The 17,565-nt window shown below is 29.1% G+C and overlaps 1 protein-coding gene across 6 annotated transcripts in view; it reads right to left on the reverse strand.

Moving 5' to 3' along the window:
• Traf4 (TNF-receptor-associated factor 4) overlaps positions 1–17,565 on the reverse strand; it is a 62,688-nt gene that overhangs the window by 9,187 nt on the left and 35,936 nt on the right. Inside the window, exon 1 of one of the 6 annotated variants that reach the window (XM_962441.5) lies at positions 3,077–3,443. The exons of the other annotated variants lie outside the window; for them this stretch is intronic. Within the exon in view, the coding sequence (XP_967534.3) occupies positions 3,077–3,277 (201 nt within the window). The 5' untranslated portion in view covers positions 3,278–3,443. Of the gene's footprint in view, positions 1–3,076; positions 3,444–17,565 lie in introns of those variants that run through there. 6 annotated transcript variants of the gene reach the window in all.

The raw sequence follows: 17,565 nt of genomic DNA on the forward strand, positions 1-17,565 counted from the left end.
TCCTAGGAACCCACAGACAAATAACATTAATAATTTCTTTGAAAAAACCCTATTTCAACTGATACTAAGATAATAAGATCCTTGTTCGAAAGACAAAATCTGCTTTTAACAAAACAAGATTTTAAAAACAGTATCAATATAAAAAGATTTAATAATATCTCATTTGCATTTTTCCGCTTATTGGGGCTTGTTCTGTAATAAAAGTCTTAGGGCCGGTTTATAGAAAGCTTCATTAAATATTAATTCGTTGTTAAAAGCTAACAACGCGAACAGACCAATCAAATTGGCTCAATTTGGTCACGTGGTCAGTTTAATCATGCATTTAACTGTAGATTAAATTAATGATGCTTTTATAAACTGGTCCTTATTTTATTCTTTCTTTATTTTCTATTCAAATTATTTATGTATTTTGTTATCATTTAATGAACTTTAATCACTCATCAAAGATAAAATCATATTTTATCCAAAACTGACTTCATAGTAAAATGAAATTTTATCGTCTAGACTGTCTAGAGAAATAAAATTCACAATTTTTTGATGTTTATAACTGTCAAACAAAATAATGAAGGATGAAATACAATTTTGTATTGTACCCATCGATAAAATTCACAATTATCTTCTCAAAAACAAAATAAAATTCTATCGTCTTGTATAATAAATAATTACTAATTTCTAAATTATTTCAGTAATTTTCCTTAAAGTTAACACCACCAGTTAATTTGTTCTTTTTGTTAATGTTAATTTGTACCAGTCTGTTGTTTGTTGCCATCTTTAAAGATCTTACTGTTATTTTATTTATTTTATTCACATTTAAACATAATCTAAACATAATCAACTAATCAGCACAAATACAGGGTGTTTCACATGTTTTTACGATACATGCGCTTGTAAAATGGCACCAACAATACATATTCCAATACAAACTTGATTACAAATTTTGAAAAATTGGATAGTCTTCTCTAGTTTGTTCACCCCTTCGAAAAATTACAACATTTTTAGTTAGTTAGTGATTAAGATAAATAGATTAGGATCATATTCATGCCGTCTATTGCGTATTTTTGTATTTAGTGTTTTGTGACTTTTGGATGCAAATATTAGGCGCAAGCCTCATAAAGTTATGTGAAACACCCTGTATAATAGAATACAAGGTGAGTCTGTTAAAAAGTACTATATGTATTTTTACTATATCTCAAACTCTAATAAGTAATAAACACTCACATGCAGAATTTTTCTACAATTCCTTGTAATAATAAATTTAATAAATTATTCAAAAAAAGGTCGCTAGTCCAAAAAATAATTAAATAAATACAAATTAAAAATCTAAATTCCATAAAAACGTAATCTTTTGGTTAGCAATAATTTTTACTTGTTTTCTAAAAATCCTAATATTTCGATTAATATTTTCATATTTTGAATTTTATAAATTCCAAAATAAATTAACGAAAACAGAGTTTAAAAATTGAGACGCCAAATGTTTATTTTAAGCACAACACGTTTCAACCACAAAGTGGTCGTCCTCAGGTGAGAGAGCGTTCCCACGCCAAGAAAATCCAACAAGAAGTCCAAAATAAATGTCCGACATATAATATCATTTTTAATGTAAAATCGGATACTTATTTCAGAACAAAAACAGCAATATTTTTAATTAATTAATATTCATTACAAGAAATTGTAGTAAAATTTTGAATAAAGTTACACACTTAAACAAAAATAAATTATTTTTTTAACTTTTACGCTGTATATCGAGCTTGATTTTGTTTTTGTAACACTTCATAAAATTATAATTAACAACTAATTCATCGTTAATGAATGAATTATAACTGCTTTAGTTTAATTAAATATTAGTAGTATTTTTTCAAGAATAAACGTTTAAATCATCTGTTATACTCGACATACTCGATTAAACATAATTATTTTAATTGTGTTTTGAACGTTAGAAGGTTTCTAAAGTAGTTGAAACATTTTAACATGTTTTACGAATTGCTTAGTATTCTACTGAAACTATTAAAAATGATGTCACAATATGTCGTAATATGGTTTTAAATCTGATAATAAAATATTTCAAGAAAGTCTCCTTACGCATCAATGAAACCGCTTTTAACACACATTTTGTGCTTATCACTAATATTTCAAAAAATAGGTCACTTAGATAATAAGACACTATATTGTATTAGAAATTGAAAGATAAAAAAGAGTAACAATAACTCGATTGTTTTTCCAACTAAATAATAATTAAACATAATTTGCAAACTGAAACTTATTTGGAGGTTGGCTACAGCACAGATTAATAACATAATTATAAATTTCTAGATAATTTAACAGAAACCGTAGAAAATAAAAAATAAGAAAGTGTGTTTATAATTACAAGATAAAATTTTTGCACTACTAAAAGTGAAATCACGAGATACATTTCCCTTTTTTGTTGTTACTTATTAGTGTCACAGTTTATAAAATTCATCTGAAAAGCATTGCTTTGGGTGGTCTTCCAACGAAATAATAATTCTTTGTACTCGAGGTCCCACTGAACGACTCATTTTATGGTCCAAATGAGCCAAAATAAACACAAACCAGATAACCAAATTCCCCGAAAGATTAACCCCAACGTTCACCCTTTGCCTTATCTACCCTCCGAATTTGCGGCAACTTGCCCTAATGACCTTGTTGGTCACTCGAAATGTGGCAAAACGCACCGAGACCAAGTAAAAGTAGTGCAAAATAATCATGTTCTCGCTTAACGGATCTAAGAGGTCGAACAGGTTGATTTAGCTTTCCTCAAAGACATCTCAAGTCGCGACATGCGGCGCCTTATTACTATCACCCGTAATTATGCAATTAATCCTGACCTGAATTTCGACGGAAATTAAAACAACGCTGAGGACTATAATGATATTGCGATATGCTCTCTTAATTTAACTATGCGTAATGATATAATTCCGGTTATGAAACGCTTAGAAGGAACGAGCCACGGAAGAATAAGTCCGAAGGAAGTCGAATTTAAATTATAAAACCCGCATTTATGGACGTGTCGCTGCAAATCGTGCAGAAATCCTGTTCTGGACCCGAAATAGCCACTTACTTGGTTAACTTCATTCAGAGAACTATTCTTCATGTTATTAATCTCGGTTTTCGATTGCGGGGACAGCGAGGTGTTGCTGGGAGTCGGCGTGATTGTGGGACTGCCGGGGTTGCTGATGACACTCTCCTTTGAGCTTTTGTTGGGCGAGATCCGGGCCGGAAAGCTCAGGGTTTTAGTCCACTGGACTAGACTGCGGACCATTTTCGAGACACTCACTCCGCACCGTGCGCATCAACGAAGCAAACTGTTTTCTTCTTGTACTCAATCGGCCTTTCGATGGCCTTTCTCCCACTCTTTGTGTGTTTGAAAAACAGCTGTTGCTTGTAATTGTGCACGGAGGTGGGAGCTCCTAACGTATTTTCAGGGAGGATTCTGAAAGGCCAATGCGACCGTTACGGTTTCCATTTCGTCGAGATGGATGAAGGTTTTTGTTTTGCTTCAAGTTGGATTAAAAGTGCAAAATGTCTATTAATTTCCTAGTTTACGTATCAGGCGAGATCTTTAACGGTTTTGCATTAATCCGTTCTAAGCGTTATAGTTATTTCGCTCTGGTTGTGGAAGAATTTTCATAATCATAACACACAATTATGTAAAATTTTGAATTCTATGCACTGTTTCATAAAAATTACATTTTTACGTAACATTTGTCTTCTGTAACGTAATTCTGGAGCAAATTGCGGTCACCGCTTGAATTTTTACATTTTTCGTATAATAAACACAGAACAAAATGGTTGATTGTTTATAATTATTTAAAGATGAATCACTATTTACACGAATTCGTAAAATTTGTTTACAATGCCACTAAGTAAACCAAAAATTTGTCAAGCTTTGTGAAAACCATTACGATTAGGAACATGTTTAAACAAGAAAATGGATGACAATTTTGGGGTTTTCTCTATACAGGGTGATTCAGATAAGTTTGGTGTTGTCAATAGGATAATTATTTAATTTTTTTTACGTTAGAATCGTCGCCTGATCTGGAACAGGAGTATGCTCTGGACCTATTTTTATTATTGTTACAAAATTATGAATACGTGATTCTATTTTAAATTTTTCTTGTTTTGATTAGGTACAACGTATTAATTTCTATTTACATTCTTTATCTAACCAAACCTATCAATATTTACATTTAAATATTTTATCTTATTTATCAGATCATTAAAAATAACACGGTAAACATTTTGGTGGATGTCACAGTGGAATCTTACTTAAAAGTTTAAAAGGTTTTGAGTTAAATCATAATTAGACTGTTTATAGTTTCTTTAAAATGAATAACTTTTGGAGCACTTTTTAATGTGATTAAAATGAAAAAGGTTCCAGGTTGTTCACTGGTTTGCTACATTTTTGAAACATTTGTTGGTGTTTCATGATAGTAAAAACTAAATTATCAATTTTTTGAGCGCTGGACAAAATATACAAACTATATAATTCAGACTCTATGCTACATCTATTTATTGTAGAAATATTTCCAACGGTTTAGTAATTTAGGGCCAGTTTCATAATCGAAATTAAGGAACTTTAAATAAAACAAAGTTTAAAAACCCGACACACCAGACCTTTATTTTAAACACTACGCGTTTCAACCACAAAGTGGTCATCCTTTTTCCACACCATGATAATCCAACAAGAAGTAAGAAACTTTAAGTTAATGTTGATTTAAAATATGAAAGTTTACCAACAAATTCAAAGTAATCAGCACTTTATAAACAACATGTAATTTAATACTCCTTTAAATTCGACTATGAACTGACCCTTACTGTTATGGTATTGTTACAGGGTGGTCGATATCTGTTTATTTGGCCTAATCCAAACGAGTTAATTATTATTATTGAATACAAAAGATAAACAAAATAATGTTACTGTTTAGTCAAAAAATTCGATTGCGCGACAAAGAAGACAACGAACGACAGAATAGGTAGTATGGGGTACAAATTAACTACAAAAAAGTTCCGTATTATATTTGATAATATGAAAATAAAAATCGTATTTATTTTCTGTTGAAATAAAATGTATTAAGTTCATACATACAATGTATTCAAAAATGGTTGATCATCAAGTCACCTATGAAATTTGAACCTAATGTGCCGCTTAATTTAAATTGTGAATGCGAACAATCAAAAAATACGCAACAAAAATCATGGAAATATAAAAACAAATCAAACCAACATTGCCAGAACAGAACAGAACTGACTATACTCGTACTATACATAGAAGATTACTTATGGCAAAAAATTGATAAAAAATGAATTTTTTTGTCTTGAAAAATTATTAACTTAACCTAAACTGTGATTTTTAACGAAACAAATCAAACAATACTTTGAAGATCTTAAGACTGCTCTTTAGTTTTTATATCACGAACATCACTTCAAAACCCATATTCTTGTGATTTTCACTTTATTGGCCCTGGTTCCGTTTTTAAATGTGTATTTCGAGTAAAATTTTTCAAAAAAAAAACATGTTTTGATTTGTTATTTTTTAAATTTCAAATAACCTACTACTGACGTGGATTGTCTTATTTTGTCGGGCATTGTCCATTTCCTTTACGTTTTATATTATTTCGACAATATTGAATATTTTATTCAAAAAATAAATAAATTGTAATTCTATCTTTATTTAGTAGTCTATTTATGTTACACTTTTATTTGTGCGTTTATTTAGTTATTGACTTTTATTTATGTTTTAAGTTCTATAATTATTTTTTGAAATAAACAAAGCATATTGTATACCACATCATTTTTTAAATAGTAAACCATTTATTGCAGAAAAAAGTTTATCATAATTTTTTGACAAAAAGTACAAAAAAATTAGGCTTGTAATTGGAAACAAACATTTCTTGCATTTTCTATGTTGCAGTGTGTTACATATTGCCTGCTGCTGTTTGGTATAAATGTCTGTTAAAACAAACAAAAAATAAACGGTTGTGTTTCCCCAGTGTTTATGTTTTTGTCTTGTGAAGTGTTTGTTTGTGATGTTATGTATACTGTCAGAGAGCTAGGAACATCAGTGAATAATTATTAAAAATTACTACTCATTGTTTTCATTCAGTTCTTTTTAAATCTACAAAAGTTTTATTTAGTTTTTAGTATTTATGTTTTTAATCTTTTTTTACAAAACATATCTTCAACTTTAGCTATATTTTCTGTTAATTGTTTTTCACAAATAACCAGTATGGAAAACAAATGCTGTTTAATTTTAAAAATCCCTAAATAAAATTATTACTAAAAATCATTTTGCTATTCATTTTTATCTTCATTTATCATTCATTTCTGTGACTGTATTATTTACAAGTTTTTAAGAACAAATTTTAAAAATAGTAACCTATGTATTCAGATTTAAGTGACACACCACATCTGAAACAATTCTTATTTCGCAGATGAGATGGTTAAGTTTATTAATTAAATTCTATTTACTTTAAACTCTTGCACCTACTTTATTCTAATTTCTGAATTTGAATACTAACCAACTGTCAAGTAAATGACAGTAATTTTCTAAGAAAGATATTGTAAATATTGTAAATGCTACGTAGAATATTAAAATAAAATTTGTTAGATGAAATAATCGAAATGCTAGCTAATAAATGCTATGTAATAAATTATGATTTGCTTGGTAAAATAATCTAAATGTCAAGTGGTAATGTAGGTATTTTTGAATAAGACTTACTAAGAAAAAATAATACTAAGTACTACTTATTAAAAACTATACAATGTGTTTTTAAATGATTCTCATCTAGTTAACTTTGAAATTGGCTTACGTGCAAAAAAAAATTGTGACAACTGTCAGCTGTGAAATTAATGAATTGTCAGTTAATTAATTTTAAAAATTTTATTAAAATGCAATTAAATTGTTACACTGCGCAAAACACCACGTTTACTGTCGAAGATTATTTTAATTGGAGACTTAGTAAATGAAGAATGGTAATATTCGGTGTCTAAATACCTGACATTAATTCAATAAAGCGGCACTTTTTATTTTACATGGGAAATTCACAGCGACTAGATGAGAATCATTTAAAAACACATTGTACCTACCAAGGTATTATTAAACGCTTTATTTACCAAAGTATAAGTTATTTAACACCACTTATTGCTAAGCTAAAAATTTTATATGCTAGAAATGGACCGAAAACAATTTTTGACGTGAAGATCTGATTAAAATCTATCTCTTAAGGCGGCCCCTGAGAACTGTCAAAATTAAACTGTCAAATCAAAAAAGTCTGTTTTTACCCTTTTTTTACTTTTATACATATCTCAAAATCGACAACAATTTTCAACCGAAAATCATTGTGGCAAGTAAATTTTGAAAGCGGTAAGTTTTAAAAAATCTCATTCTCAAAGAAATTTTTCTAAAGGTTGTTTTTTCCTTGCTATTGCTAGTATTGGGTTCAATTCTTGCATGCATATTTACAATGATGTTATGCACGAAAGGTGTATTTTTTTCCGATCTGTGCAGTTTCTTGCGTTTGGCACCCAAGTCTCAGATCAGCAGACCATGAAAATGGCTTCAGTACTAAAAATGTGTAGTTTTGTGGGGAATTAATTTCTAATCATTTTGCTTTTTGTTTAGTACTGCACCATGGTCTATTTTTTGAGATATGTATAAAAGTATGAACACATCATTTTGACAGTTCTCGGGAGCCGCCTTAAAAAATATTTTTTTATAAAGAGATAGAATGAACAAACCCAGTGGTGTATTTAGTGGGAGGAATTAAAAAGTGCAGTTGCCCCTATAATTAGACATTGATACTTTTTTTTTCGTATTTTTTTTAGTGGTACTACTGTTTTCACATAGCGTTTAGGCATAATTTTTACCCAGTAATTATCATTTTTACCTCGCAATTACGATTTTCACCTAGCGTTTATACTTAGGATGTGTACTTATTAGCATTTAATTTTTTCCTTTTTAATTTTGTTAAAGGACTTTTCAGAACTACGTTTTAGCAATGTGGTTTTGAAGATAACTGGATTTAAATGATTCATCAAGTTACGATATAAAACTGATAATCCGAGTGACAAATTATGAGGATTTCCATAATCCATAATAATAGCTTGGGGTGTTTTATTCAATTGCTCCCCTCGTATGACTCATCACCAAATCGCAATCCCTTGTCGCGAATCAATAAAAGAAATCCGTTTGCAAAACGCGTCGAAACCGCTCGCGGTTCCTGTTCAAACTCGCCAAGAAAGTGACCTTGCCTTTGGCTTTTCACCGCTTCCAATGAATTAACCCAGCGACCCAAAACCATTGTAAAAGTATTACTAAGTCCAGGTAAAAACAAGCAACGACAAGCCATAAACAACTATTTATTGCCCTTTGTTAACAAAAATCAAGACTTTACGGTCACATAATGACAGGTAGGAATAACAACAATGGAAATCAAATCCTGTTACCGCGATTACTTTTCCATTAATATTAATATCGGTAACGGCGCTTATAGAAATATCGTTTTTCCTGGCGTTCGAATTGTGTCAGAGAATTTCACACAAAGCTTATCGTTGTGTATCAGAAGATGCCATTTCCTCCTCATGATGCAACCGAGACAAAGCTGCGATCAAATGACGTTATTCGGAAGGAATTCGTTGTCCATTCTACATTGCGATCAGGTCAATACCTGCCTGAATCTGGATGCAACCTGCGAGATCGCCCACGTGAGGCGGTGTCTTTCAGGAACAAGTGGGTAATTCAACAGGAACTCCTTTGAGAGAACGATGAATAGAGACCGGATTTTTATGAAGTTAAAAACCTTATTTAGGTTGTACAAAAACAGAAATTAGGTAATTTAAGAAACACTTTTTGTTAATTTCTACTACTGGAAAAAAACAATTTTTATTGCAATAAATTCTTATAAAAACAAACAACACGAACTTAAAAATGTCAAAAACTTAAAATAATCTGTTACACAAAAAAGCTATAAAGAAGGTAATTAACTATTGAATTTATAAATACTGTTCTAAATTTTCTTTTGTAAAATTTGTTCGTTTTTCCGTAAGAATTCATCTTAACCTAGAAAATTAACTGACTGAATAGAAACCATCTCTGCAATATCAATATTTTTTATTACATTTTTATTTTCAGTAAATCTTTATTTTCAAAATTTTTTGTATAATTTCTTACTAATTAATTTTTCCACAACTCCTGGAGTATTCACGAGTTTAATTGCTTCAACAAGCGACAGATCTACTGTTTCTATTTTTTTTTATTTTATTATTATTTTATTCAAAATTTCAGAATGAAAAAGTAAGTCATTTTTCAAAACACTAATAAATTGAAATATGACATTTTGAATAAAAAAACAATACACTAAGAGACTGAAAAGATAAAATAATTACAAGCTGGTACACAAAAAAAGTAATAAATTAAAAATCTATAGAACTGGAACATTAAGAAATTGGAAAACAGTGAAAACAGTAACAGTAAAACAACGAAAAACTGAAAAATGTAGGAAGTGAATATGAAATATGGAAAAGTAAGAATCTAAACAGCTGAAATACTGAGAATAAACTTAAAAACTGTGTAATTGAAACATTAAAAAACTATGACATTAAAAGACTGGAAGCCTGAGAACACAAAAAATAAGAAGTTTGTTAAAAGTTCAAAAACTCGAAAAACAAATAAAACACCGATTTTTTTGTTTTTCTTTCTCAAAAATCATTAAATTGTCTAAATAAAAACGTAACTCCTAAATTAAAAAAAAAACAAGTTAATAACTAAAAAGACATAAAAAATTTTAACAAAATTTAGTATATTTTTCATTTTTCTAAAGAAATCTTACAAAACAATTGAGTTTTTACTGAAAAACTTGAGAAATGTTTGAGTTTGAAAAAATTTGAAATTTTCTTAGAAAACAGCGAAATTCCAGATGATTTGGCCGACATTTACAAAATAATCAAACAACAATTTTTTGTCCAGTTTTGAACGCCTTATGATTGATCTGTTTTACAGTTGGGAGTACAATATCCCTCAGGTATCTAATGACAAACGCTTAATTCAATCGTCTTGCAATTTTTTGTGCACCAGATAAACAAGTTGGAGGTGATTTTTACATTTTTTTGGTCAATTACTCATTCCTGGGACAAATAACAATGACTAATGAGACACCAGTGAACTGGTTTTAAGGCCGGTCTTTTGCACAAAACAGGATTTCGTCCTAAGTATGAATAAAATGATCGAATTTGCTTAGTTTTTGAAATAATTAGATTTTTTTCGAGAAAAATACAATTTTTTTTAATTTGTTACACAAAAACTAAGAGTCTTAGAAAAGTAAAACTTTCACACACAACTAATTAAAATCTATAATGTCAGTTTGAAAAAATTAATAATTATAGTTACAATATTTTTTAAAATCAAAATAAACAATTGGCGAACACTGCAATTTTGACACTTCTACGTAAATATTTTTTTATTCCAAAATCAAAGCTGATTTATAACAACAAAAATTGTTTAAAATTAAAAAAATATATAATATAGAATTAAAGTATACAAATTTTCAAAAATTAAGTTCAAACACAGACAAAGAAACTTTAACGCTGGGAAAATAAAAACACAATACCTAAAAAATATTGAAATTGAAATTCTGTAAGAGACTGAAGAATAAAAGAATTGAAAAACTGAAAAGATTATAGAACTGGAAAAGAGAAACACGAGTAAAATGAGACATTATATTGTGAATAAAAAAACAATACACCAAAGAGACTGAAAAAGTGATAAATTAAAAATTTATAGAACTACAAAGTAAGAACATTAATAAATTTGAAAACTGCAATTATAAGACAGTGAAACAACAAAAAACTGAAAAATTTAGGAAATAAACGTAAAATATAGGAAATTAAGAAAAGTTTAAATACTGAGAATAAAATTAAAAACAGTGTGATTGAAACACTAAGAAACTATGAGATTAAAAGACTAGAAGCTTGAAAAAATAAAAAATAAGAAGTTTGTTGAGACTTGAATAACTTAAAAAAGTTAAACTAAACTGAACCGGTTTTAGGGCCGGTCTTCTCACAGAACGAGATTTCGCCTTAGATGCGAATAAAATGGTCGACTCTGCTTAAAAGTTGTTGAAATAATTTAATTTTTTTTTGACAAAAACACACTTTTTTAATGTGTTACATAAAAACTAAGAATACTAAAAAAGTATGACTTTCACACAATCCACACTGTCGTTTTGAAAAAATTAATAATTGTAATAATTAAAATAAATAAATTTTTAAAACCAAAATTAATAATAATTGGCGAACACTACAATTTTGAGACTTCTATGTAAATTATTGTTTCATCAAAGCTGATACAAAAATTGTTTAAAAGTAAAAAATAATTTAACTAGAAAATGTATATTCTCAAATCTTTTCAAAATTATAAGTTTAAAAACTGACAAAGGAACTTTAACTAACTGAGAAACTAAAAACACAAACAACTAAAAAATATTGAGACTGAAATTCTGAAGAACTAAGCGTCTATTAATCTGTGCTGTCTGTTTGAAAAAATTAATAATTACAATTATAAATAAATTTGAATGAGTGATAATTAAAAAACTATGAAACTGCAAAGTAAGATTATTAATAAAATGAGATAGTAAAACCACGAAAAAATGAATAAAATAAGGAAACGAATTATATAAAAAAAAGTAAAACCAAATTACTATAAAATTGAAAAATTTAATGTTATAATTTTAAACTAAATAGTTATAATAAAAAAATAAAAAAAAATTGTTATTTTATATGAGGAAGGTTAAACACCAGTAGGATCTTAAAAACTCATTTAGGTTATAATTCAGTTTAACAAAAATAAAAAGAATGTCCAATATTTCCATTTATTTGGAGTTTAAGGAAAAGTTTTCTAAAGTCCGGTCTCTAAGGATGAAAGACACCGCCCGCTTTGTTTACAAACAGGCCACTCAGCGAGAGCTCCTCTACTGTCATCAGACGAAAACCCATTTTTTAGACAGGTTGTGTGCAATAAATGTGTCTATTTGCGCACTGGAACGAATAGGGTTGGCGATTTGTAAAGAAAGGGGCCGTAAAAGGCAGCTGAGTCACCCACCAGTGGTCAATAAAGATGTGATCGCTTGTTGGAAATTTTGTCCGAGTCTTTTAGTATGCAGATACCGAATGTTAACAATAGCACGTGCCACGAGTAACGAATTTTGAACAATAGTTTGTTAGTTTTGGGACCCGAAATTGATTTTCATACAAAATTAGAGTCAGGTATTGTTAGGTAAAATGGGTATTATTCCCTATTACATAAAGCACGACCCGAATTTAAATAACGTGAACAAAGGTGCGTAATTTAATTTTTTTTCTGTGGAAGTCAAATATTGTCGCATGAATAAATCAAATTTGCAATATCTGTGTGTGCTCACTCACAGATAAGCTAATTGCGCTAATTATGGTTATAATTTAAACCAATTTGCTTTCGAATTTTTGAATCATGTCCCTTTGTGTTTTTCCAGTCCATTAACTAAAGATGTCACTTGTGATCTTGTCTTTTACCATTTCCGTGTCTGAAGCAGGAATGCCACATTTAAATAAAAATTCCCACAATTATAACATTCCTTGGGTAAAATAAATCCCACACTGCTTCACCTTGTTACACTGATAAGTGCTCACCTTGTAGAAAATTCACTAACTGTAACATTACCATATAATGCATTCTTTTACGGATTTAAGATTTTTTTCTCTTATTCTGTTAAACAAATATTTGAGCGAACGTTAAAAAAGGTGCGGTGGGACAGGTTTTAGGCCGAATTTATCAATGAAATAATTAAGTCGTTGGTTACTCGCCGTTAGAGTAATTCAAGGTTGCAAAATTCGTTAGGTCAAGAGGATATCATGGAATGTGGCAAAATTCTCGATATTTTATTTCATGAGTCATATCGAGTAACGTTTTTGGGTTTTTAATTAGAATTGAAGGTATTTGGAAGTCACATTGTTTTATTTGTGTTAAGGTTATGCGCTTATAAGGGCCGTAATTTATTCTTGACCCTGACGTAATAGACTGTGGCTAAATTTATGGCGTTGGGAATTAATTATTTCTATTTAGTAATAAAAATTAAATTAAATTTTAAAATGAATTAAATCCGTTTTATGAGTTTGACGTGTTGTAACAGTTTCGTCAAAAAAATACGCAAATATCACAAAGGTTTACTTTACTTTCGGTTGTGCAAAGTTGGCCACACTGTTGTCATTTTGAGTCATTTAAAGAAATCTGTTAAGATTTCATTGTTGCTTCACTAAAACGTTGTCAATAATCATAAGCTCGATCTACGGATACTTGGATACTAGGATGCAACACTTTCTAATAAAACGTTCGCGTTTTCGTTAGTTCTGTTAGCGTCCATAGATGGCGCTGTTGTTCCTAGTCCAAGTTTTAAGAGCAACAGTGAAATAAATCCCAACAGTAACATTTAAAGCAATGCAAAAATTTTATTGTACAACTAGGTACATTAAAAAAATCAAAATTTTACCATTTTTTTAAAAATATCTTTTAGTTTCAGAATACAGTGATACAAAACAGTGTTAGGAACAAAATTGTAGGAAACTATTTTTTTTCTCTATTTCTCTTTCCTTTGTTGCTAGATTAGCAGTACTTACTATAACACTACAATCAATTCTTTCATGATTTCTATGACTTCATGGTTCACTGTCAAACGTACCAAATTTACACATTTGAGTCAATAAAATTAATAACTATGTTTTTATATTAAAAAAAAATTAAGAGTAGCAAAACTGATAGGTTGGCAACACTGTTGGCAACACTCTCACACTCGTCACTAATCTACAGTTCAATTTTTTTTAATACTATGTGAAAAATGAGGGATACTTTAGACTACGATTAAACAGTTAGTAATATTATCAATTCAAACATTTAAAGTTAATAAAGTATCATGAAAACTATATTCGTAAGTTAGAAGTTATTTGCGATCAATTTTTAAACTCAGTTTCTGTTAAATAGCTCTTTTAGCAACGATCTTAAATAAAATTGACACGCACAAACATAACTGGAGAGAATCAAAATTTCAATTTTTTTTTGACAAAAATTTTAGAAATCTTAATTTTTAATAACTGCTTCTAGTCTTGACTTCAGATTGTTAAGTCTTACTTTTATTAAGATTCTCATCAATATCACGACAATAAAAAACAAAGATAAATTTTTTGTAATTATTCTAAAAACTGTAAGAAATGTTAATAGGACATGTTGATAAAGAGTTACCATAAAACTTTTAATTATCATTGAGAGAATGGAGTCATTTCATTTGAAAAAATCTGAGTTTATTGAATACCATTTTTGAAAAATTATTCTATCCTTAAAATTTAACATCTAACAATCTTGAAATAGTACCTTAAAAGATTCGTAGAATCTTTTGTTATCAAATGCAAAAAATATTCAGTTATTGCAAATCTTTGAAAAGCTGTGCAAAAAAACTGGCATATGTCAAAAACTATGACAGATAACTTCCAAAAACTTGAGTACATTTTGCTCAGTTTGAAAAGAAGAAAAAATAGTGCAATAAAAATGGACGGTTACCATTTAAAATTTTAAAGTTGGCGCCAATTTCTTGTAGCTGTGGAACTTCAGCCATTTTGAAAAGAATTTATTTAAACTCAGAATGGCTGATTTGGGTTGTATACAAGATTTCAAAGCCCTAGCAACATTTGAAATTAAAAACTTTCTAATTAGGCCCTTTATACAGACATCAAAATTGAAAAAGACACATCCAGAAACGACCACTGTCCTTTTGTTTTTCAAAAGTGTTCTTTCACACCCAGTGCTTTTTTTTAAACAAAACTAGATAATTTTTGTATTTTCCGAGATTCTTAGCACAGTTTTTAGCCAGAAATCAAATCATTTTGCAAAATTCCTAAAAAAAGCCGTTTAAGAATTTAAGTAATCTTCAGTTTTGTTTATTAAATCAAAATGGTAATCCAAATAAAATATATGTTTTGCTATGTGTATCGAACAAATTAATTTTTTTGACTGTTTCATAAAGTTGAAACGTCGTGACGAATATTATAAGTAAAAAAAATGTCGAAGGGTTAAAGTAGGCGTTCGTTTATAAAATGTCATTTTTATTTTGAGTGACTGTACATACCTACATATGTTGATTTTTTTGTTAAATTTGGGGCCCCTACCCAAAATTAATTCCTAGTTCTATTCCGAGAGAATGAAAAAACTCTGGTGTCTAAAGTATCTGCCATTTGTATAAAATTGGTCAAGGTTTCATTAATACGTTAGCAATAACAGTAAGCTGAATGTGAGTAAAGTTATAAACTTAAATAAATCTTTATCTACTTTTACCAGACTACTTGCTGACAATTTACATACATAAATTAATTTTTGTCCAAATATATTACAAACTCATAAAATGAATAATACATATTATTAAATGTTAAAATGCAGATTTTTCCAATAATATGAAACAAGTGACAGAGTAGAACGTTCTTCATTCATTTCTATATTGTCATCCTGACACAGCTAAAAGAACAAACTAGGAAGTGAATGTCATCTGACAAACTAGGTATCGTTTGAATTGTTTCAGTTTCATTCCGAGATGTAGAGAAAGATTCACGTCATCTGTATCAGACTTTATAAACTCGAATAGAATAGAATATAAATTTTCGCAAAGAACAATTGCATATAAAATCCAAGTTTCCGGTTTAAACGAGAGGTAACTTTTGCGCATTGTTACCTAACCATGAAAATAACTCATTAACAAGCAGTGTATGCAAATGCGACAATTAAATATGTCGGTTTAATAAAACAAAACAACTCGCCTGTGTTGTAATTTTTATTGATATACGAAACGGATATAGGTAGGACCCTCAATAGCTTCATAAATCAAAATTATTGTAATTACTAATGTGGACCTAATAAATATTGGTGATATTAACACACTAACTGAATCTCATATTTACATAAATGTGTCGCCCAGACATCGTGAGAAGTCACACAAGAGGAAGGAGAAAATTAAAAGAAAGGTTAGTGACATCGCTTTGCCAAGACATTTCCATGAAAGGTGAAGAGAATCTGGCAGTATTGACACTAGGACACTTCCGCGCCAAATTTTTTGGAATTAACAAACTCAACGAATCTAATTCATTATTATTTTAATTTATTTAGTTCAATTTTTTTTTCATTTAAACACACTGTTTTTTCAGCTTCACTATAGCGATCTCAGTTATTATAAGAGTTACGAGGTCGGTTAAATTGTCATTTTTATTTTTTGAATTATTGAGAAAAATCTAAAATTTGTAATTTTCGTTTTTATTTTTTTAAGTCAAAAACCAAAAAACTAGACGTTTTAAAGTAGGACACTTTTTTACAAAAAAAAAACAAAATTTGTCATCGCCTTTTCGAAAGCGTTCTTGATGTCCGAGTTACAACACTCAACTTTGGGTTTTCTTATGGACGCCATATTTGTTACTTGTATTTTTGAAGAGTCTTTTTGTTCTTGAATACAACGATTTATCACATGAAGTGATGAAATCTTAAGAAAAAAGCGTTTTTGCAAAAAATGCTTTGAAAAAAACGCCAAAAATTTTGTTTAACAGAAAAAGCACTCCAAAGCACTCTTCGCAGAAATGCTTTTTTCTCCATTGTGATCAGCATGTAAGAATCGATCATATCATGTAATACATTGTAGTAATCAAGAATAAAAACACTTTTTAAAGATACAAAAAACGAATATGGCTTCCATAAGAAAAACTAAAGTTGAGTGCCGTAACAATTCCCTGTAAAAAAGTGTCTGAACAACATCCTAGTTAAAAACGTCTAGTTCTTTTGGTTTTCGATTGAAAAAATAAAAAAAATTAAAAATTTACGTTTTTTATCAAGGATTCAAAAACAAAAATGATATACAAGGTGATTCTTTTAAAGCCAACATTATACATTTTTCAACTTTTAATACAGCTAGTGATTTAAAATTTTGTATACGATCCAAATCGAACATTCTGAGTTCAACTAAATTATTTTCAAAATGCCTAAGTTTCCGGAATTACAAAAAAATGGAAAAATGGTGCCAACTTTAAACTTTAAAATAGTAACCACTCAAATTGTTGGTATTTGACTTAGTTTTTGACATTTGTCAATTTTTTTGTTAAACTTTTCATTTGCAACTTTTGCAAGGGTTTATCTAAGACATCACAGCCCTTGAACCTTTTGCGATAAATATTTTTTTGCATTCGTTAACCAAAGGTTTGAAGTCAAAGTTTGAATTTTCAAAATTGTCAACTGTCAAAATTCATGGCTAGTATGATTTTTTCAAAGTGGTTATCAAAAAACTTTTTTAACTCAGTTTTTTCAAATGAAACGACCCTATTTTCTTAACGCCAATCGAAAGGACATTGATATTTATGGTGTCTTTTATTAATACGTCCTATACCTATCTCTTACAGTTTTTGAAAAAAATCACAAATTACTTCGTAATTTTCACAATTATTCAAGTAGACCTTGCAAAATGGTCAACAACTGACAAACTTCAATGTTTTATTTAGTTT

The sequence above is a fragment of the Tribolium castaneum genome, chromosome 2 (genome assembly GCF_031307605.1).
Source record: "Tribolium castaneum strain GA2 chromosome 2, icTriCast1.1, whole genome shotgun sequence".
Taxonomy (NCBI): Eukaryota; Metazoa; Arthropoda; class Insecta; order Coleoptera; family Tenebrionidae; genus Tribolium; species Tribolium castaneum.